Source organism: Natrix helvetica (assembly GCF_964273705.1).
Source record: "Natrix helvetica genome assembly, chromosome: 1".
In the NCBI taxonomy this organism is placed as follows: domain Eukaryota; kingdom Metazoa; phylum Chordata; class Lepidosauria; order Squamata; family Natricidae; genus Natrix; species Natrix helvetica.
In genome coordinates this window covers 259,730,595-259,752,603 of record NC_138548.1, presented here as the reverse complement: position 1 = coordinate 259,752,603, position 22,009 = coordinate 259,730,595, and the positions used below count along the sequence as shown (strand labels likewise).

Sequence of the window (22,009 nt, the reverse complement as noted above, 5' to 3'; positions counted from 1 at the left end):
GTTTCATTTGGAAACAGCATTAAAAGAAAGTAACCTTGAAGAAGATTAAATGTTTTCATAAGAATCCTATCAAGAGATGTTCTTATCTCTCAGGGGAATAACAAATTCAGGAAAAGCCCAGAATTTATATTGTCAAGATTGAAACCAAAACAATGCTTGTTTGCTTACATTATAAAAGCTAGAAACTATAAAAGTTGCAGGTGGTATAAATCAGATATATTTACCCCATTGTTTAATAAAAGGTAGGCTGAATAAATAAAAGTATTTCTTAAAGAAAATAAATTGCAAAAAAGGTGTTGAAGGTTGGTTCTTATTCATATATTTTAGGGAGGAATAGAAGTTAGTATTTCTATTAGGACAGCATTCTCTTACTTTCACATAAGAACTATCAGTAAAAAAAGATTGCAATAATTTTAGATGAATATCCAGCTTCTTGGAGCTAAAGAAATTCTTCAAATATTTTTGAGGAGGCTGAACCAGTTGTCCTTCACAGAGAAGTCCTTGCTGTTGAGATATGGAATAATCTTTAAAATAATTATATTTTGCATTAACAGACTATTGTTCATCATCAGGGGTGGATTCCGGCAGTCACTACTACCAGTTCGCTTGTGGCAGGCCACTGTGCGCGCATGCAGAGCAATAAAAATTGCTCTGTGCATGAGCAAAAAACAAGATGGCGGCACTTACGGGAGAACCAGTTCGGCTGCGTGGCAGGCCTGGCTCGCTGCCAGTTCTAGTGACCCAGAACGCCAAACTATGACTGGTAATCTTTCAGTAATTGAACTCAGTAGTTTCACTTTATATATTGAGAGTAGGGCCCTTTCTGACCATATTCTAAATAAAGAAAAATAGCTCTGTGTGTATGTGTTTGTGTCTGTTTCTCCAACGTAACTTTGGAACGCCTCGAGCAATTTCAACCAAACTTGGTACAGAGATGATTCTGGAAAAAAAAAATACTGTGGGGGTAAGATACCCCTAACATCCTTTGAGGTGTGTGTTCTGTTAAGATACAGTCTGTTGTACCGTACTGCCGTGCTGACTTCTACTGTACAGCACAGTGGAATTGCCATGGTAACGGCTTCCCAGTACTCCACAAGGAGGCTCCCTCTGTAAGGGGAAAAATCCAACATTAGAAATTACGTTTGGTACGGACATTCTCTCCCCTATAAATAAATACCTAGACAACACCTAAAATGAAGCACAACAGAAAAATAACACATTTATAGCATGTAGCAGTGATGGCGAACCTTTTTTCCCTCGGGTGCGAAAAGTGCGTGTGCTATCGCACGTGCCCACACCCATAATTAAATGCCCACCTACGCATGCGCCCCCCGCATGCACACATGTTTTTTCTTGGAGCCTCATGAGGATGAAAATGGCCTCCTCTGCCCCCGAGGCCCTCTGGAGGCAGGAAACAGCACGTTTCCCAACTTCTGGTGGGCCCGTTTTTTGCCCTCCCCAGGCTCCAGAGGGTTTCCTGGAGCCTGGGGAGGATGAAAACAGCTTCCCCCACCCCTCTGTAAGCTAGAGACGGCCCGTTTTCCAATTTCCGGTGGGCCTGCTAGGTCCGTTTTTCGCCCTCCCCAGGCTTCAGGAGGCTTTTCTGAAGCCTGGGGAGGGAGAAAACGGCTTCCCAATGCCCTCTGGAAGGCCAAAAATCAGCTGTCCAGCGCAGACATGGATGCTGGAGCTGACATAGGACAACGCTCAGATATGGCTCCACTTGCCACAGATTCACCAACACGGGCATATAGTATATTTGTTCCATAGTAAAGCCTGTGGCAGATAAAATCCTAGAATCTCTGGAGTTCAAAATAACATTAAACACTTCAAAGATGAGGCTTATTCCACAATGAATTACATTGGTTCACATTTCTACCTTATTTTTGTCACAAACTTTTTATGATTCTGTTTTAAAAGATTTACATAGCATTAAATAAACATACTAATTCCAAGATTTTCAATTTCTGTATTTGCATTTTTTTTGTCTCAATTAAAACTCAGTATTTATCTACTCAATTATGCTGATATTCTCAAACTCTGGTCACAAAAATAAAAACATGTTATATTTCATACAGAAGTACCTCTTGAGTTTAATGGAGGTTCATGTCCCAATTGATCTTAAGGGACATATCTGATTTCAGCAACTTTTTGTAGCACCTAGAACAGAAATCTTCATAATGACATTTCAGTATTTTTAATAGATAGATCTGTCAAATCAGGAATTTTATTCTGAGACCTCATGTCTGCTTCTTTTAAATCTTTTAAACAAACCAATTTCGTTGTATTTAAATATCATGACAATAAAGATTATACTTATATTTATTTTGTTCTGTTCATCTTTCTTAAATTTCATTTTATATTACTACTTATATTTGCTTTCAACAATCATATTTTATAGTTTTATTATAAAATGCTTTTAGTGTCCTTGTATAAAACAGACTAGCTTATATCCAAAATATAATTTTGGATTATGTTTGTAGGCAAATGGGTTTTTTTTTAAAGGCACTAACCTGGCTAACAGTTCTGACTGAAGTTTGAACATAATATTCTGTTTTTAACAACTTCTGGAGATCTAAGAACCTTTGCTATAGAAAGTTAAATATCTCAAAGGGAAAACCTGTCCTCATTTAGCTGACTTAAATCAATACCACTTGACAACTGGCTAAGTCCCACATATAGTAGGTTAGCTTTCCCCAGAATAATTGAAATATATTTCACCACTCTTGCTTTAAAGCAACAAAACCTATCAGCATCAGCTTTAATTTTACTAAATATTAACTTATCAAAGAGGAGACAGTCCATGTTTTATGCCACAAACACTATTATGTAAATTATGTAGTTTTTGTACAATTTTTTATTGAAAATCCTTTCCATAAAAGACTCCTGTGTAGGATAGATTTATCATATATCAGGTAAATAGTCAAATACTAAAGAATGTAATCCCTGAAAGCAAGTAAGCAAGGTAAAAAAACAACAAATACAAACTTGCCCTATCAAAAAGGAAACTCCAACCTAAGAGGTGCAAAGAGTTAGTGTACGGTAGTATGGTAAGTGCATACATAACTGTTTGTACATTTTTGATAGGACAAGTATCTAATAATGACAAATGTCTGTATAAACTGTAAATAGCTTTTTAGAGTGCAGTAATAAATAAAGACCATAAATGAAGATGCATACAAAGAGATACATATGTTCAGCACTGGCCTTGCTACTCAGAGATTGGAAGTCATTTTGAGATTACTAGTAAATTAGTTGTGGCATGCTAGAACACTCTCAAAAATGTTATGACAGCTACTCTATATAACCAGCAGACTTTTCCTCTAAAACTAAACTTTTCTAATCTTTGATGCAAGGCAAGTATCTTTGAAACCAAGGAGAAAATGGTTATAAAACAGGAACAACCAAGTAACAGCTATGATGTATCTGGTCATTTATTAAAAGCATGTCCTCAAGAGTCAGCTCTCTGTACTAACAAGAGACAGAAATTCAAATTGTTCAGAAATGAGAGTGCTTGCTGTGCCAACTTTTAGGAAATGGATGATCAGAATAATAAGTTAGTTCTCACTGTTCTGAGTCTTCAGGAATTATGGCACAAGATTTTTCTGTGTCAACTAAGTGTTCAAAAGCAGTCAGCACAAAGTGGACCCAGGTTTCACTCAAGAAATGACATGACAGAATTACAGATCTATAATCGGGAAGACACATTTGTTATAAATCCAGATATGAAAAGAGCTCTGATATGTTTGTCTACACAGATATAACAGTTAGGACTCCCATTGCTTTACTGGCCATAAGAATCCGTATCTCTTCATAGATTTTTCAAATAATTCATTTAGTTGCAATTTTCTGCATCTTTAAATTCTTCTGCCTGTTTTATATGCAGTCCATTGAATTTTCAGGTTGCAAGCTTACAGAAGGGATCAATCCTTTGATGTAGGCACAGTTGGAAGACAGGAAACCATCAGGCTCTGGCTCTACATTTTCAATATTGTCCATCTGATCTTTAGGACCATCCCAATTGATGTGGAAACGGGTGACTCGGGGATTGGAGGCCAGAATATTCCTCTGCAACTAGAAAAGCAGCAGAAAAATAATCAGCATTATGTAGAATAATATATAAATATAAACGTGGAATCCTTGGTGCTCTCTGAGCTTGGTGATTTTTTTCTTGCAGGCATTTCATTACCAAACTAGGTAATATCATGAGTGCTACTGTGCTAGTTTGATAATGAAACATCTTCACCAAGCTCAGAGAGCACCAAGGACCCCCACAGAAGTATAAATATTCTCATATATTTTTAAATAGAGATACAAATACTAATAGAAACAGATTATGAATAATTCTTACTACTCTACAGTATTTCATCAAAGTAATCTCTATGCAAGAGACCTGCATGTTTTGCACACTAATTCAGTTCTCTGTTCTGAATGTTGAACACCATCCCAATAAGTTAATTTGCTTTAAATGTCTTTGTCAGATATGTCCTTTCCTCAATTAAATTACTACATTCCTTTACTTTGTTAAGATGATCAGTAACACTTGATATTAACTTCAAGATTTAAAGATCTTTCTCTTAATATTCAGCAAGCAAAATCATTTAATCACACACATTATTTCCTGTAGCTCAAAAAATATCTAGGTTCATTCTGTATCGTTAGGACTATGGATTTTTCTGCATCCTATTCAAGACATAGTGACTTGTCTAGGAAGCATATAATAAACTGATACTGAACTGAAATCATTGTAACCACCTCTGACCTAATTCTGGATCCTAATTTGTAGAACAGCTTCTCTATAGCTTATATTCACCAGTACTACATAACTGCTGATTTCAAGAATTACTGACCAGGTACAGCTGCTATTTGAAGACTGTGTGAACTTTATTTTCTTCAAACATGTTGTTTTAATAAAATATATATACTATCAAACCTCTTGTGTTTGTAACCTGTAACAGGGCAAAAAAGTGCATCATACGGCAAAACTCTTTTCAACAAGGATATCTGAAATGTGCTAACTTAGAGGATACTGTCTTGTTACTTCCGAGGGAATGAAATTTGGGAAAGTTGTGGATGCTTCAGCACTGCTGCTGCAGTCATGTGATCCTCATTGCTGTAACAGTTTCCCAGCAACTTGGGCAACTTGGCTATCTGCTGGGAAGGCAGGGAAGGAGGAAGGAAAGGATGGAAGGAAGATTTCCAATGCTTACTGCCAGCTTCCCACAATGGGTAAGCCAACAAGCCGTTAGCCCACCTGTGATCATTCTGTTTCTCTTTTTAGGTAAGGAAATCTCTCTGAAACTGTAATATATGATCCCCATTTACAAAGTTCCTGATACTCTGAAAAAGGGGAAGGCTAGGAAGCCTGCAAAGTGAATGTCAATGGGGATCATGTGCCCACAGCTAATGGCAGGAGCGTAGTAGTGGGCTTGGCCTTACAATTTCCTTTCTGGGAAGCTTGCAGGGAAAAAGCCAAAGGGAACTTTGCAGGGAAGGTTGCAAATGGCTCAGATAAGTCTCCCCAACTCCTGCAGACTCCACCAGTCCCTTTCTTCTTGCATTTCATCACTCAACCTTGACCCATGGGGGTTGTCTGGTTCCGTATACTTATCTATACAGACATACAAATAGCTATTATATATTTGTACAGTGGCCCTTTTATATCATGATAAGCAAAACAACTTATAATTTCCCACCTGACTCCTCATATTTCAAAAAAGTATACCAGCCAATTTTCCTTCACTTAATTTCTAGGGAGCGGGAACTGTAATTTAGATAAGAGGTTGTGTTAAACTGAAAAAATAGAATGAGTGTGTTCTTATTAGTGTCTCACCTGGGAAAAGTCTGGCTTGAGAGGTGGGTTCTCCCTTAATTCAGGATTTATATATTCATTATTCACATAATACCCAATGCGGATAAACTCCTGACAAAGGTAGGTGCAAGTAATAAGTATTACTGTAACTCCCACAGCATCACTTTCAGGGATTAGATCAGGGTTGGGACTATTTGCCTACAGAAGAAATGGAAAACATATCAATGACATTTGTATCTTGCTGTTCTCCAAAGAATATGAAGCATAAATGAATTCTCCATTTTATTAACAGCAAGCCATACATCACCCCCCAAACGCCCAAGAGTTCCTAGGTTGACTCATCTAGAACAGGTATCCCCAACCCACGCAGGTACGTGAAGCCAAAAAATTTGGGGAACTCAGATCTATAACATTACTACTAGAAATATTAAAGGAAATTAATTTTCAAGTATTTGTAGAATATTTTAATCCCACTTTTAAAAAGCATTGCAAGTAATTAGACTTCTTTCTCCACTCATGCTGTGGACCAGCTTTCTTTTTCCACATAAAAAAATAGAGCTTACTTCAAACACAAACATATGTCTCCCAGCTGGAACAGGTCCTACCAGTACAGAATCAAGAATTTGATCATATTCCTCACTCTCTGCCGATCCTACATAGATGATCTTCCATTCCAAATCTGAAAAATAAAAACAACGAATATAATTGTAAGAGGATAAATGCTGCAATATTAAATCACTAAGAGAAATATACTATCTTCCACCCTTGAAATGTGAAAAAATATTGACATAAATCACTGATTATGTTTGGAGATGTTATACATGTATGCAAGAACAAGACTGATGTTGCTCTTACTGACTTCAGTAAGGCATTTGATTCTTGGTAAGATAGAAAATGTAGGATGGACAGCATCACCATCATATGGCTTCATTATAGGTGGACCAACTACACTCAATGTGCAGTCCTCAATCAAACTACATCTACATGAAGGGAAGAATGCAGTGGGGTACCCGAGGTTCTGTCTTAGGCCCAGAACTTCATAAATGATTTAGATGAGAAAATAGAACGGGAACTCATCAAATTTACAGATGAAACCAAACTGGGGAAATAGCCAATCCTCTGCTCAAGCATTAGACCCTACCTGGGATGACGAATCTATGGCATGCGTGCCACAGGTGGCACACGGAGCCATTTGTCAGGGCACGTGAGGCGGTTCAGTTCCGGTTTGCTCTGAAGGTCCTTGAAGCCTCCGGAGGGCATAAACCTACTCTACGAGCAAACCGGAAGTCACTTCCAGTTTGCTCGTAGAGTCGTTTTTTGCCCTTCAGAGGCTTCAGGGAAGCTCCTGAAGGTCTCTGAAGCCTCCAAAGGGCCTCCGGGGGGGGGAGGGGGAGAGGCTGTTTTCGCTGTCCCCAGGCTCCTATAAAGCCTCTGGAGCTTGGGGAGGGCGAAAAAAGCATGGAAAAATGGGGGGGGGAGTGCCTCTCATGCGCGCATGCACACTAGGGGGGGTGTCGTGTGTTGCATTATGGGTGTGGCACGCCCACGCACGCCCCCCCCTGCACTCCTCCCCCTTATGGCACGTGAGCCAAAAAAGGTTCGCCATCACTGCCCTATACCATTCTGGGCAAATGGTTGTCCATCTCTTCTTAAAAACCTCCAATTTTGGAGTATTCACAATGCCTGAAGGCAAGCCATTCCACTTAATTGTTTTCATTATCAGGAAATTTCTCATTAGTTCTAGGTTGGATCTCTCTTTGATAAGTTTCCATTCACTATTTGTCATGCCATCAGGTGCTTTGCAGAATATGTCTGCTCCCTCTTTTCTCTTACAGTCCCCCAAATATTGGAACACTGTTATCATGCCACCTCGGTCCTTCTCTTCATTTCACTAGACATACAGTTCCTGCAACCATTCTTTATATGTTTTTGTCTACATCCCCCTAATCATCTTTGTTGCCCTTCTCTGCACTCTTTCTGGAGTCTCAACTCCTTTTTGTATTGTGGTGACCAGAACTGAACACAGTATTCGAAGTGTGGTCTTATAAAAGCAGTATATAGCAGTACTAATAATTTATGTAATATTGATACAACAGCATTCCTATGTTGATGTAGTCCCGGACTGCATTGGCTTTTTTGGAGATTCAGCCCATGGCTAACTCATACTTAACTGGCTATCCACTTTGACTCTTAGATTCTTCTCAGTTACTGCCAAAAATGTACTTCATTGTCTTCTGTCATTATGACCATTTTATTTGGATAAAATATTTATTCTATTTGTATGGCAGCTCATTTCAGCTAAGTGACTCTATATACTTACAACAGTGAAAACCATCAATAACTACAGATAGTCCTCAACATATGACCACAATTGAGCCCAAAATTTCTGTTGCTAAGTGAGAAATTAATTGAGTCTTGTCCCCTTTTACGACTTTTCTTGCCACATCTGTTAACTGAATCACCACAGTTGTTAAGTTAGTAACACAGTTGTTAAGTGAATCTGGTTTCCCCATTGACTTGGCTTGTCAAAAGATTGCAAAAAGTAATCACATGATCCTGGAACACTGCAATTGTCATAATTGTGAGTCAGTTGTCAAGCATCCAAATGTAAATCACGTGCCCATGTGGATGCTGCAGTGGTCATAAGTGTGAAAATGGTCATAAGTCACTTTTTTCAGTGCCGTTGTAACTTCGGTTATTAAGTGAAATGTTGTGTCAAGGACTACCTGTAGTATGCATAAACGTCTATGACAGATTGTCGATGCAGCTATGACATTTGACTCATATAGTGCAGGAACTCTAATTACAAGAATCTATATATATAGGATTTTCCCATGTTTTTAAACTCATAATGTTGGGAAAACACACCATCAGTTTTTACAATTGCATCACCAAAATTTGGTGGAATGATTGGATGTGACTTCAGAACTACAAAAATGTTTTCAAGAGCTCCATGCAGGCTGGATTATAAATTGTTCACTCCCAGCTCTAGTCCTTTTTCTCTAGCTTTCATCAAAATCACCGCTCAATTACAGAAGACATATTTTGCCTCTGATTTAGATGGGTTTCTGAATGCACCTGGAATGTTTCACCTTATCAATTGGAGATAGTGTTGCGTAATATGTGGATTAAAGATCTAGCAATATATCTTTTCGGCAACCATGAAAATAATGGTAGGACAGATCAGATTATGAAGGGAGTGAAGCCTACCTTTACTTTAATTTTAAAGTATGTTTAATATGATGTAGTAGTGGCCAGAGCAAAATGTGGAAAATAAAGAAAATATAGTACTAGATTCTAAGATTTTTCTATTTATTTTCCTCATGCTTTCAATACTAGTGCTGAAGTGCTCCCAGGATGAAAGGATTAACTGGTAACATCACCGTTGCTCAGAGAACACCTTGTTGAAGACTCCTTTCATGTCCCCGCTAAGCTGTCCACTGAAGAGGTACCCATCTATCTACTCATGGTCACCCAAACTGCTTTCAGGAGCTGAAGCAAGTGAAGGGAGCTTACCCCATCCTGCAGCAACTGGGTCTCGAACGTGAGCCTACCAATTATCATACCAGTGTCCTAACCACATGAGCCATCATGATCTTTCCCTTCAAGTTTGTTTACAAGTGAACTACATGGTATTAACGAATGTTGTTGTTATTATTATTATTATTATTATTATTATTATTATTATTATTATTATTAATTAGCGTTTATATACCGCCCCCTCTCCCGAAAGGGACTCGGGGCGGTGTACAGTCCATATCAAAATACAACAGATTAAAACATAGAAATAACTACATAAATACATGTATGAGAGGAGGATAAAATATGCCAAACTGTACAGCTAAATAAATAAATCAATACAAAAGTTTAAAATATCAGGTTAAATTTAAAACACTATCCCTCTAAAAACCAGTAAGAATGTGTATGCCAGGAGGTAGACGTTATAAATTATGCCAAACCAGCCAGTCGGAACAGGTGTGTCTTCAGTTTCTGTCGGAAGGAGCGGAGGTCAGTAGTGGTTCTAATGTCGGGGGGGAGGTCATTCCAGAGGGTTGGGCCCATCACAGAGAAGGCCCTACTCCTCGGTGTCGCCCGTTGGCATTGCCTCGTGGACGGCACCAGGAGAAGGCCCTCCCTGTGAGAGCGGATTGGCCGCAGGGATGTATGTGGGAGGATGCGATCCCGCAGGTAACTAGGCCCTATGTTGAACTACATGATATTAACTTTATAGTTATATATAAACAGAATCACATAAGAACATCAACAATTCAGAACAGGGAACATTATCATATTTCTCACAGACCCTTTCTTTGTGGCACTTCCTAGGCTTCTTTACAAGAGTCATATACTTGATAAGTCATGCTACAAGAAAAGACTGGTTCCCAATTGCTTCTTCCAAAAAGTCTATAGTTGGATAAAGTCATGCTTTGTATTTGTATGTAAATAAATCAGTAGTTTAAATTAGAGGGTGTCTTGCATTTTTTGTGTGTGGCCAGGTTAAGAAAATAGCTTCTCCTCAAGATCATTCTAAATCATAGCACAAATGAAAATTCTCTGAAATAATCAGTAAGAAGTAGAAATCAAGAGGATCAAATTTAAATTTCTCAGTACAAGATACAGAATTAGACTGATAGAAAAAGAGACATCATGCCCCATATGTGTCTTTCCTGATTCTAATATCCTGTAACAGATTGTAAATTTACATGTTAAGGGCAGACAGTCATCTTGATGTTACTAAGAAAACCACTACCACTTTGTTCCAAATACAGCAATGGATTTGTTAGTTCATTTTCTACTTGAATAGTTAAGTAGACTTGCCCCTTTAAGAATTATACATGCATCTATGACAGGAGGAATACAAGAAAAAGTAATAAATGCTAAACAGCAGCGAAATTAACTCATCCCAGAGTGTAATGTGCAGATGCATTTATTTGACAATTTAAAGCTGGGGGGGGGGGAGTGTTGCCTTGCATGAAAGGGCTAATACAACTGTCAAAAACCATAGAACAAAATAGAGCATAAAGCTTTTAATGAGCTGATAGTAAATGCTTTTGTAAGCTCTGTAAATTAGTCCAAAAGTAAACAAAATACTATTTCTGTCTGATAAAATAATCTGAAAGCTTTCTGCAGCGATAATAAGCCTCAAGCAACATTCAGCTGAAATCTGAAGGAATTCATGATTATTACAGTACTCTGAAAGTCCACCTACCTTCCAAAAACACATTTTATATTCTGAAGCAAAAAAAAGCCCTCATTTCCCATTGCAGTGTTGTAAACTTTTTGTGAACATCCCCAGCATGAATGTCCATTAAATGATTGCTTATTTGTACCTTATGACTATAATTAAGTGTTGTACCTTATGATTCTAGACGAATGTATCTTGTCTTTTTATGTACACTGAGACCATATGCACCAAAGACAAATTCCTTGTGTGTCCAACCACACTTGGCCAATAAAGAATTCTATTCTATTCTGAGTCTATATCTTTCCTCCCTTACCCCCATCCAATTAAAAAAAAAAGAAATTCTTTTGTTGCTGTACGAAGAACTTGCTATTAAATCTTGGAGGCAGAAGCATCCAAAATTATTTTTGTGAAGAGATTGGGATAAAGTTATCAGGCTACAATCGCGATTCCAACCATTCCTCCCCACCCCACCAAACAGTAGGTGTATTTAGTTTCATCTAAACCCAATAACTCAAGGTAGCAGGCTCCGCTTTTTGGTCCCCAAAGCCACTTTGTAAAAAGAGGCCGGGCAGCTACGGAGTGAGAGTGTAACCAGGGCCACTTAGTAATTAATTCCTTTGGGCGAACATCCTAGGACCAAACCTTCCCGCCCGTTACGCATCTCTGCTCCTAGAAACGCGGCCCGTTGGAGGTAGAGACTTCGCGCGCCGCTCCTAATCCAATGCCCGGTACTCACCGTGGGGCAACGCCTCTCCGCACTCGAACTGCACCTGGAAGCGGAGCGGCTGGTCAAACGGGCTCGGGTTCTCCAGCAGTGAAACTCCCAAGACCGACACTCGCGCCATGACAGGCTGGCTGGTTTCTCCGCTCTTCTGTCCCGCCCACTTCGGGCTCCTTTCCCAAACCCGCTCCGCGCGCCACTGGCTCAACGTCCCAGTTGGTGCCGCAGCCAATCCTCGCACTTCGCGCCTGAGCTAATCCGCCTACCTCCTCCCACGAGAGCCACGCCCACCTTCCCGGCCACCAATCGCCTTTCTCTTTCTGGCCCCGGCGGGAGCTCAGTCTAAAACAATCCGTCTTTGGGCTCGGGTTTCCCGCTCTCGGGCCCTAGGCCCGGGCGCTGCGTCTGTTTTGAACGCTCAAACGCTAATAGCTAATTGGCGCTTTCAGTTCTATGGTATGTGGCCAAACCGAAGAGGATGTGAACCAGCTGACTCGAAACTTCGCCCCGCACACGGCCTTTCTTTGCTGTACTCTGGTCTAGAAGGAAGAGTCCTAAGGGAAGGGACTCAAGCATTCATACGCAGCTTTTGCAGCAAGACTTCCTAACGGCCTTGTGGAGTAGGGGGGTGGGTGGGTGGGTATTTAGAGTGTGGGCAAAAGCCAGGAGAATCAGTGAAAGCGAACGGGCAAGTACAAGAGAACACCATGCACTCCGTCAAGATTCCCCCGTCCTCCATAATAGATTTCTTAGTATTTATTCCCTCCCACAGAATCTAGTTTTACGGCCATGAACTAAACTAAATTTTATCCCAAAGGTGCAACTGGACTTCCTTGTTTTTCTTTCAAGAAGCTTCGCTTCTCATCCAAGAAGCTTCTTCAGCTCTGATTGGATGGTGGAGAATGGAAGGGTTTACATTCCTTGCAGACAGTTGGTCATTTGCATTCTTTTAGAAAGTCATTGAGACCAACAAGGTTTATTTGTGTCATAAGGGTCACCTGAGTGGTGCAAATGGGTGTGGAGCCTTCTTGGGAATGTTGAAAGGACATTGGAGATAGATGATACCATATCTCTCACCCTATGTTGAGAGAAGTTGTTCAATTTTGACATAGATCCTTCCATTCCCCCACCATCCAGTCAGAACTGAAGAAGCTTCTTGGATGAGAAGCAAAACTTCTTCAAAGAAAAACCAGAAAGTCCAATTGCCTCTTGTAAAAGCACCTTTGGACAACCATGACCTGGATGACTAAGAATCTCCATAAGACAAACTAAATTTTAGTTCATTGAAAACTAACCCCAGCGGCAGCTAGCACAGATAATGAGTCAATTGGCTTAAAACTAGAAAGATGGGTTAATAGTGTAAAATAAGAGTGGGGATGCCAAAAAATCAGGTGAATAAATTTGGTTTCTAAACATAACATTGGAAGTAACAATTTGTTTTCCTGTTCGCTTCTGTTGGATCGGAGCGGGCAGTTTGAAGAATAAAAAGTACCGCGGAACAGCTTAAGAGTGTAAAGTTGATGTGGATACTCCTTTGCTGTTAACTTATTTGAAGATGAAATGCATATTCAAAAGAAGGTTAAAATGAATGCTAGAGATGGTGATGGGAAGAGCATTTATTCCTTTTGTAAGGATTTGGGGATTTAAAGTCATAAACCAAGCCAGTCAGACTCTAGCCCTGTTGGGCACAATGCCTTAGGGAGGAATTTCTTCAGAACTAGGAAGGATGCAAATGGGATTGTGTGACTTTAGTAAACTAGAAGAAGCAATTAATCACGATACTTGGGTTATTTGTGTTATACAGAACATGTTGCAGAGACTGACTTTGGTGTCCAAGTTCTTAGTGACAGAGCAACTGGCTATCTAGGATACTTGGTGACAAAGCAACTGGGAAAGCTGAAGTGCTGAAAGACAGTCCATCACATTTCCATCCAGTCAGCCTTCTAAGTGAGGGGTCCTTGGTGCTCTTTGAGCTTGCTTGTTTTCTTGAAGAGATTTCATTACCCAAACTAGGTAATATCATCAGCTGATGATACCAGTGCAGTGGGTAATGAAACCTCTGCCAGGAAACAAGCAAGCTTAAAGAGCACCAAGGACCCTTCATTTCAACCCTCAGCTACAAATATTCTCCTTTATTGGAGCTATCTAAGTATCTCAATAAACAATACCAAGTATTTTAGCAGACTGAACAACCTTGTATAGGGTAGGGCTGAGCAACTTCCGGAGCCACATGTAGCTCTTTCATCCCTCTGCTGCGGCTCCCTGTTGCTGGTTGGCTCCACAATTGATAGGGCTTTCAGTTAGAACAGGTAGAGGAAAGGATGCCATTCTAGGAGGAGACTCTATGGTGGGGGAACTGGGCTTCCGGTCGGATCCAGAATTGAATGGTTAGGACCTTTGTGGCTCTTGAGTGTTTAAAGTTGCCGACCCCTGGTATAGGGTTTTGTCTGAGAAGCAATCTAGTACAATTCAGGACGAACTATATTAGGCCTAGTGCTGCATTATGGAGTACATTTAGTGCTATGCTATGGAGCAGAAACATATTCTTAATATCCAAGAGATATACTGTATGTCCTTTAATTGACCTGAAAGCAGCTTTTGATTCAATTCCTAGAGACAGCCTCTGGGCACAACTGATCTCCTCGTTTACTGATAGAAAGTTTGGCTTCTGATCATGAAATATAATGAAAACATTTTAATGCAAATTAGATAGGTCCCAGTCCCCTCTCAAAAGGGAGTAAAGCAAAGCTTTTACTTTTCCCCATTTATTCAGTTTTATATCTGTTCTATGATCTGAAAAAGTGAATTCCAACTTCCCAATTTGGCTAATAAAACTATTTCAGTCCTCCAGTACTGTATATGGATGCTGGGGTTATCTTCTCTGCAACAAGCCACCAAGCTCTAGCTTTATATTGTAGAGAGGAAAAAAATGTTAATTACTCCAAAACAAAGGTAATGGGTTTAACCAAAAGCCAGGCTAGTCATACCTGCTGCTGGGAAATAAATAAAATTTATATGGAATAAGCTAAGATCTTCAAATGCCTGAGAATTATTTTTTTAATCCCTTGCTTCCTCGAGAAAACACACAAATCTGTTACTGGCTAGCCCCTCAAGGTTGGCAGCAGAGGTAGTAATTATGTCTTTACCACTATACAGCATCTATAAAACTAGCATAATGAAATTCCTGCTTTATGTGTCATAAATTTGTACATTCAAAGATTTAAGATTTGCAAAAGTACAATACAAAATTGTAAGAACTATACTTCCAGCTCCTTGGTGTGCCTAACTCTTTGTTGTGCTTTGTTGTGCCTCATGTGACTATATGGGGCCCTTAACATTTCAGTGAAAACCTATTTTTTTCTGGGATTTTTTTGTCGCTTTAACTTTTGGATAATTAACAAACAGCTAGAAAGAAAGGAATACTATCAGATGTATAGTATTGGTTTGTTAAACTTTGTATCTGGTTTAACAGTGTGAAATAAATTCATCTGGAATTGAAATATTGTTTCTTGGAATCCCGTCTTGAAAATGATTGGAGTTCCATTCCACTCCACTCCTAGCTAAATAACGTCTTGAGTTTGCAACATTGAAAATCTTTCTTCCAGGTAGGTTTAATACCATGCATCAGTTATATCAGAAAGGAGATATAGTAACATTCCCCAAATCCTTAAATACCCTTTTTCCACACTATGGAAATTTTTTAAAAATGTATTTGTGATTTTTTGTTTTTACTGTTTTATGTTTTACTTGTATATGCATATACTTCTTTTTGGATATTTTTATTTTATGATTTCATTTATTGATTGAATTTCACACCTTTTGTGGTTGATACTTTTGTGCAAGCAAAACATGCTATATTTCTAAGATGGTCCAGGAATGGAGGAAGAGAAAAGTAAAATTTTATCCCTAACCCTACCTTTTGTCCTCTATGATCCTCTATGATCATGTGACTGGAAACTGTTTAAAGATGGATCAGACTTCATTAATCAGGATGGTCATAGGTGCTTTTCCTATTCTGTTGTTACTATACCTTCACACTAGACTCCTATGCTATCACTTTTTCTGTTTCTGTTCAGGTTGCAGAACTTGAACAGTTCTGGCTTGCACTTGTACACTGGCTGTGGGCTTTCCAGTGATTGGCTGTTTTGACTCTTAGGTATGTTTTTGATATTTGTCAATCAACTGACCACTTTTGGAAAGAAAGGGGGTTCTTTAGTTTGTCTGGACATTGCATTGCTAATGATTTTACTATTTCCTTATAATCTGAAAGAATTTTTTTTTTTGCCTGTTACCATTTCTGTTTCCTATTACTGGACACTTAGATGATATTGCAGTAAAAGCTGCTGCTCTTTCTGTTTTTTAATTTTCTTCTTTCCACTTTTCTACTATTGAACTTTAGGCTTTATTCTCTCTGATCTGCCCTTTGTCAGGGATAATTTATTCTACTTCTTTTACCTTCATGTTCTTGAACCTGTACTTACGATCTGGAAACACTTGTTGGCTTCCCTCTCTGATAGCATTTGGTAGGCTCCCAATGGACAGCTCATTATGACTATTATCATCTTGTTCAGCTTGTCCACTCCCATGGTCATGTAGGCAAAGAGGGACAAAGAGCGGGGTTATACTACACATTTTGTTGTGTCCCTGATTCAACTCCATTTGCTAGGCAAGTTGGCAACAGTTGTAGATATATGCAAAATTTAATCCACATCCAGTCTTAACAGCTTTCAGTTGTATAAACCATTCCAGAATTTACAAATTTATTTCATGGACTCGTCACCTTGCAAGGAATATTACTAGTTAATGACTGTAATATGTACATTTTCAAAATGCCCTGAAGCCTTTTTTTTACCTCTAAGATTAATATAACAGCACTAGCAAATTATTTACTAAAAAGGTTGTTCCAATATACGGTAGTCATTCCATATAATTAAGAGTGACTGTGGCTCACATTTTATGGGAGAAATTTTTCAATACATATCTAAGGCTTTGAATACTGAGCAGTTCTATACCCCTTGCCATCCAGAATCTAGTGAGGAGGTAAAATTACTTAATGGATGGTTGAAAACACTTCTAGCCAAATTCAATGTTGAATTGGAGGTCATTTGAGTAGATGGCCGACTAAGTGTCATTCTATATCCATATAGTCACCATAATCAGAAATCTGATTAGACCTATTTTAAGATTTCATTTGAGAGACCTCTGCTAATAAATAGACCCATCCTGTTGCTTATAACTCTGCTTTGAGGTGGTGGATTGTTAAGAAACTAAACTCCAGACCTTTTCCAGCTTTCTGGAAGTGCAGAGAAGCCCAGTTGGTACGGTTCAATAATCATTCATTCTGAGGATTAGGTCCTCCTCAACAGACACCAGGATAAGACCTGTTGAATCTAGTTGGGAAGGTCCATGTCTTGCCCTGTCGAAGTTTACCACTGAGACTGCAATAAAAGTGCAAAGGAAAGAAGCCTGGTAATATGGTACCCAGGTGACAGACAATAGTGCCTGAAAAAAAAAGCACCACAATTTTGATACCAGTAATTCAACTCCAGAAGAAGTGACTCAGGCACTAAGGGAAAAGAAAGCCAAGGGAACCATGTGAAAAATGCAGTATTATATATAGATTTTTCTGTTCATACACCCTTAGTTATAACGTTTCTAAGTAATGCACAATTATTATCTGTACTAATCTTATATATCACAGACTATTTACTGGGTATTGCTATTTTAAATGCATTAATATAATATACTACCAATATTATATGTCATGGTTCCAGGACTGACTCTACGATCTGGTCCCCCTGGGCATTGTACCTAAGATTCATCAATGCAGCCCCTCCCTTCATCAATACTGATATCTCTTCAGGTCTTTGCTCAGCCAGCACTGATACCTCTTTGGCCAATATGGTGCCAAGGAGTGGGAAATCACCCCAGCCTATGGAATCCTATGCCCCTTCTGAATAAATGGCAAACTGCTGATACTTCAGGCAAAATTAGTATCTCGTTATTGCAACTACTGAACAATAAAAGTTTCAGCTGTGTGGGCTTAATGGCTGAGGATTTAAACCATGCATTGAAATCCTTCCATTGCTTGAAGCAACTTTGGCATCTGGCTTCATTTTTTCTTCCTTCTGACTCTTGTTTTGTTCTTGACCTTAACCTGACTAATACTTTCCCCCAATACTTTCAAGATAGTAAATGTTTTTGGATTATAAACTGTCTGATCTAGCTTTATGTCTCCTTAGCCTACCAGTAAGCTGCCATACACACGCACACTGTTCATTCTCCTTTCCTGACTCTGTTACGTTTTGTCTACTTCTGCTTTCCTTTCCATGAGCTCCCTCGTGCCTCTGCCTTACCCTCTTGCCATGCTTCTCCAGCCTCCCAACCAAGGGTTATCTTTAATTCCTATATTTCCCCACAGTGAAGTCTTATTTGCTCTTTTAAAAACCAAAGAACCTCCTTGATATTTCCCTTAAATGCTATTAGTCTGTTTCAATATTCCCATTCCCTTGGTAATGCTCCCAATTATTTTTCCCACTTCATATATGTACTGGGTTTTCTCCCCCAGCTTACCTTTGTAGTAAACAAAATCAACCTGCTAGCACCATCCAGTGTCCAGGTAATCCTCTGGGTGATGATCCCTTTTGTAATTAAATCACTAAGGTCCCATCCAGTCCCATCACTTCCTGGCAAATAGGAGAAAAAATGGAAGCAGTGACAGATTTTATTTTCTTGAACTCCAAGATCACTGCAGCCATGAAATTAAAGCCACTTGCTCTTGGGAGGAAAGATATGACAAACCTAGCAGCATAGTAAAAGGCAGAGATACCACCTTGCTGACAAAGGTCTATATATCAAAGATATGGTTTTCCCAGTAGTAATTTATGGCTGTGAGAGTTGGACCATAAGGAAGTCCAAATGCTAAAGAATTGATGCTTTCAAATTGTGCTGGAGAAGATTCTTGAAAGTCCCTTGGGTGGCAAGGAGGCCAAATCAGTCAATCGTAAAGGAAATCAAGCCTGACTGTTCTTTCAAATCATAGATTCTGAAGCAGACGCTCAAATAGTTTGGCCACATAATAAAAAAGGGGACTCATTGGTAAAGACCCTGATGTTGGGAAAGATTGAGGACAAAAGGAGAAGGGGATGACTGAGAATGAAATGGTTAGATAGTGTCATTGGTACAATGAGCATAAATATGGGCAAACTCTGGAAGATAATGGAGGAGAGAAGGGCCTGGCATGCTATGGTCCATGTAGTCACGAAGAATTGGGCATGACATAGCAGCTGAACAACAACAATATGAAAGTCATTTAACTAGAAACGTAAGTATCTCTTCCTGATGCCTTATTTCATACATCCTTCATAAATGTGATCAAAATTATAGCAAAGTAAACCTTTCTTATTAGTCACTCAATTTTTAGATGACGCAATGCCACTAAACAGAAGGAATACTTGTTCTATTGGGGTTTGCAAGCACATCTCTTGCACCTCTGGGAGCATTGTGGATTTGTGAATTTTGGCCTGAATCATTTTTACTTTCATTTGGATTGGTACTTGTATTTTGGGGAACAATAGTCTGGGGTGTGTGCATTACCAGTCTTTAGAACTGACAACTCCTTATATTGTTCTACATTCCACTTCAGATCATTTCAAATCAATTTCTAGAAGAGACCAGCCCATATTTGTTTTCCTTTAGAGTGTTATTCTCTTGGATGGAAGTACAGGAATTAGAATATGCTATTCAGAACATGTTTAAAGAATTTGTGCTGTTTTCCAATACCACCATGAATATTACTTTGGCCTTACAAGATGAAATTAATTCAGTAGCTCAAGAGGTTCTTCAGAATAGATTAGCCTTGGACCATATCCTAGCAGCTCAAAGTAGAGTTTTTGTTTTCTTAAATCGAACATGCTGTGCCTACCACAATCATTCAGGCATCATTGAAACAAATGGATTTATTCTAGCTAATATTTCGCAATATGCATGTCCTCACTAACTTTTCATGGCTATCCCTGGCTCTACCATCTCTTAATTGGTTTGGCAACTGATAGTTGCTTCAATAACTTTTTGTTTGTGGAATTATTTTGCTCTTCTGTTGTCTACCATGTTGTTGCCCATTGTGGACCTTCTTCCATCGCTCGTGGTATCACTTTTAGAGGTTAGATTGATGTAAACATGAACCAAAGCCAAAAGGATGTCTCTTAAGAAAGAATTTCCTAGAAAGAAAAGGGGCATTCCAAGGGATGAAAAGAACCATACACCTGGCAGCTATTATGGATAACTGCATATTTTGTCTAACTTCTTCACAAAGATGCTATGAGGGTCCTCCCTCATTCTAAGAGAAAAGATGTTCTGGGCAGGATGCAAGAAAAGGGCAGCTCAGGTTTGTCAAAATGCAGCTTACATGATCAAGCAGGTCAGCATGTGTTATAAGCTACATTTTGATTGGTTACAAATCAAAATAAAGATGGTATCCCTTTCTTTATTCAGGACCTTCCTTTCACAGAGGGAATATTTTCTTTTGACATTTTCCTGTGCTAAGAAAATAAAAGTTACCATATCTCATTTGGTCTAGTTCATTAGCTCTTAAGGTCAGACAGATTCAGTCTAGCACCCCATTCCTACTCAGGGCTAGGAACAATCCTATGGATTAAAAAAGGTTAAAAAAGCAGCCAAATAAATAAGGCAACACTTAGTAACAGTCTTAAGGCTACGATGTGGGTAATCTGCTTTTTTAAAAAACCCCATCAATCCTCAACTTTCCATTTTGCTTCCAGGAAAGATCACTTATTCTCTATAAATGCTTGCATACACAGGAGCCCAGGTTCATTTTCTTGAAAAACATTTCCTATAGATTATACTTTCCCAGCATACATAAACTTTGGGTTTGAAGAATGCTGTATCGCCTGCTTCAGGTGGAGGCACTCACTGCTTCCACTTGAAAAGTCAGAGAATCTGGAGAGCTAAAATCATGTTGACTGTTACTTGTGAGATTTGTGCTTTCAAAAAGATGTTACAATAGTATTCATGTTATTCAAATTTCTATATTCCAAATTCTGAGTGGAGAGAAATGGATGTCTCATTGCATGTCAGTGAATAGCTTTACTAACAACAGCATGGCTTAACCCAACCAGTTTTCCCACAATTGTATAACACAACAAATCCTAAATTAATTAACAAATGGATTTTGCACAGTATGCTAGACTTAAGTATAGTTGTCCTTTATGTTAAAAAAAAGTGCATAATTGATTTACTCTGCTTATCAGTTATCTCCTATGGAAATGTATCCAGTTTATTGATTTAGATATATTCTAATTTGGAATTGATTTAAAGAGAGATCTGTAACGAAAGCATACTAAATGCATGGGCCTTGGCATATTTAATATGCCATTTATAGCATATTCAGTATTAGCATATGCTGAGACTACATTGTCCTTGGTATGTTAAAATTGCAAATGTGGGAATATTTATCTTATTTTAAAGTAACAATGCAACAGTTGTTAAATTCTACATGGATTTCCATAGGCTTTACTTCAAATTTAAAATTTGTCCTAAGAAAAACAGCAGTTCTGTTTCAGAAGTAATTTTACCATGATATGATCCGAGATTCTTTTTTTGTTATGGCAATTTATAGTTGAGGTCTTTAAGATCAGTGCTTGGGTAATCCATTAGGAAACTCTCATCCCTTCTACTTTGTTGTGTTTTTGCATATGTACATGTAGTATGATAAACTAAATCCTGTTTTGCTGAGCCATCTAGGAACAGGAGAATTTATAAATGAAAGAGTGTGGGGCACATGGGGATAATATATATGTTTGTATAGATAAAATCGAGGCCTTCGTGCAACCTGTTTTGTTTAGTTTTGCTTGAGTGTGAACTATAAATCCATCTATTGTAATTTGGAAAATACAACTTATGATTTAATACTACTTGTGAGCTTCCAGCTGATATAGATAAACAAGCCATGGATTAACATGATACACAAATCCAATCACTGTTGTAAACTAAATGACAGAAGTTCAAGGTTGATCTTTTTAAGTCCAGCAAGTATAGTATTTATGTTGACTCAGCCTTCCACTTATCCAAGGTGGGTAAAATGAGAACCCAAATTGTTGGGGGCAATAGGCTGACTCTGTAAATCACTTAGAGAGGGATGTAAAACGCTGTGAAGCAGTATATGTCTAAGTGCTATTGCTATATATTTACATGGCATATATACATTATGGGTGCACACTTATGTACGGCTGAATTGTCCAGTACCAAGTTTGCTTCATTGACATTGGCTGAA

General features: G+C 38.7%; 1 protein-coding gene across 1 annotated transcript; it reads right to left on the bottom strand.

The window, feature by feature from the left end:
• Positions 1–2,834: 2,834 nt before the first annotated feature.
• ASF1B (anti-silencing function 1B histone chaperone) lies at positions 2,835–11,960 on the bottom strand. The gene is made up of 4 exons (XM_081938383.1): positions 11,734–11,960; positions 6,376–6,491; positions 5,834–6,010; positions 2,835–4,074 (listed from the first exon to the last, which is right to left on the bottom strand). The coding sequence occupies exons 1-4, from the start codon at positions 11,840–11,842 to the stop codon at positions 3,877–3,879; spliced, it is 600 nt and encodes a 199-aa protein (XP_081794509.1). The 5' UTR covers positions 11,843–11,960; the 3' UTR covers positions 2,835–3,876.
• Between the last annotated feature and the right edge of the window lie 10,049 nt (positions 11,961–22,009).

Coding starts and splice junctions, on each gene's coding strand:
- ASF1B (XM_081938383.1), bottom strand. CDS start 11,842: ATGGCGCGAGTGTCGGTCTTGGGAGTTTCACTGCTGGAGAACCCGAGC. Junction 6,492..11,733: donor CGGAGAGGCGTTGCCCCACG/GTGAGTACCGGG, acceptor TTTATTTTTCAG/ATTTGGAATGGAAGATCATC. Junction 6,011..6,375: donor GACATATGTTTGTGTTTGAA/GTAAGCTCTATT, acceptor TTTCTTCTGTAG/GCAAATAGTCCCAACCCTGA.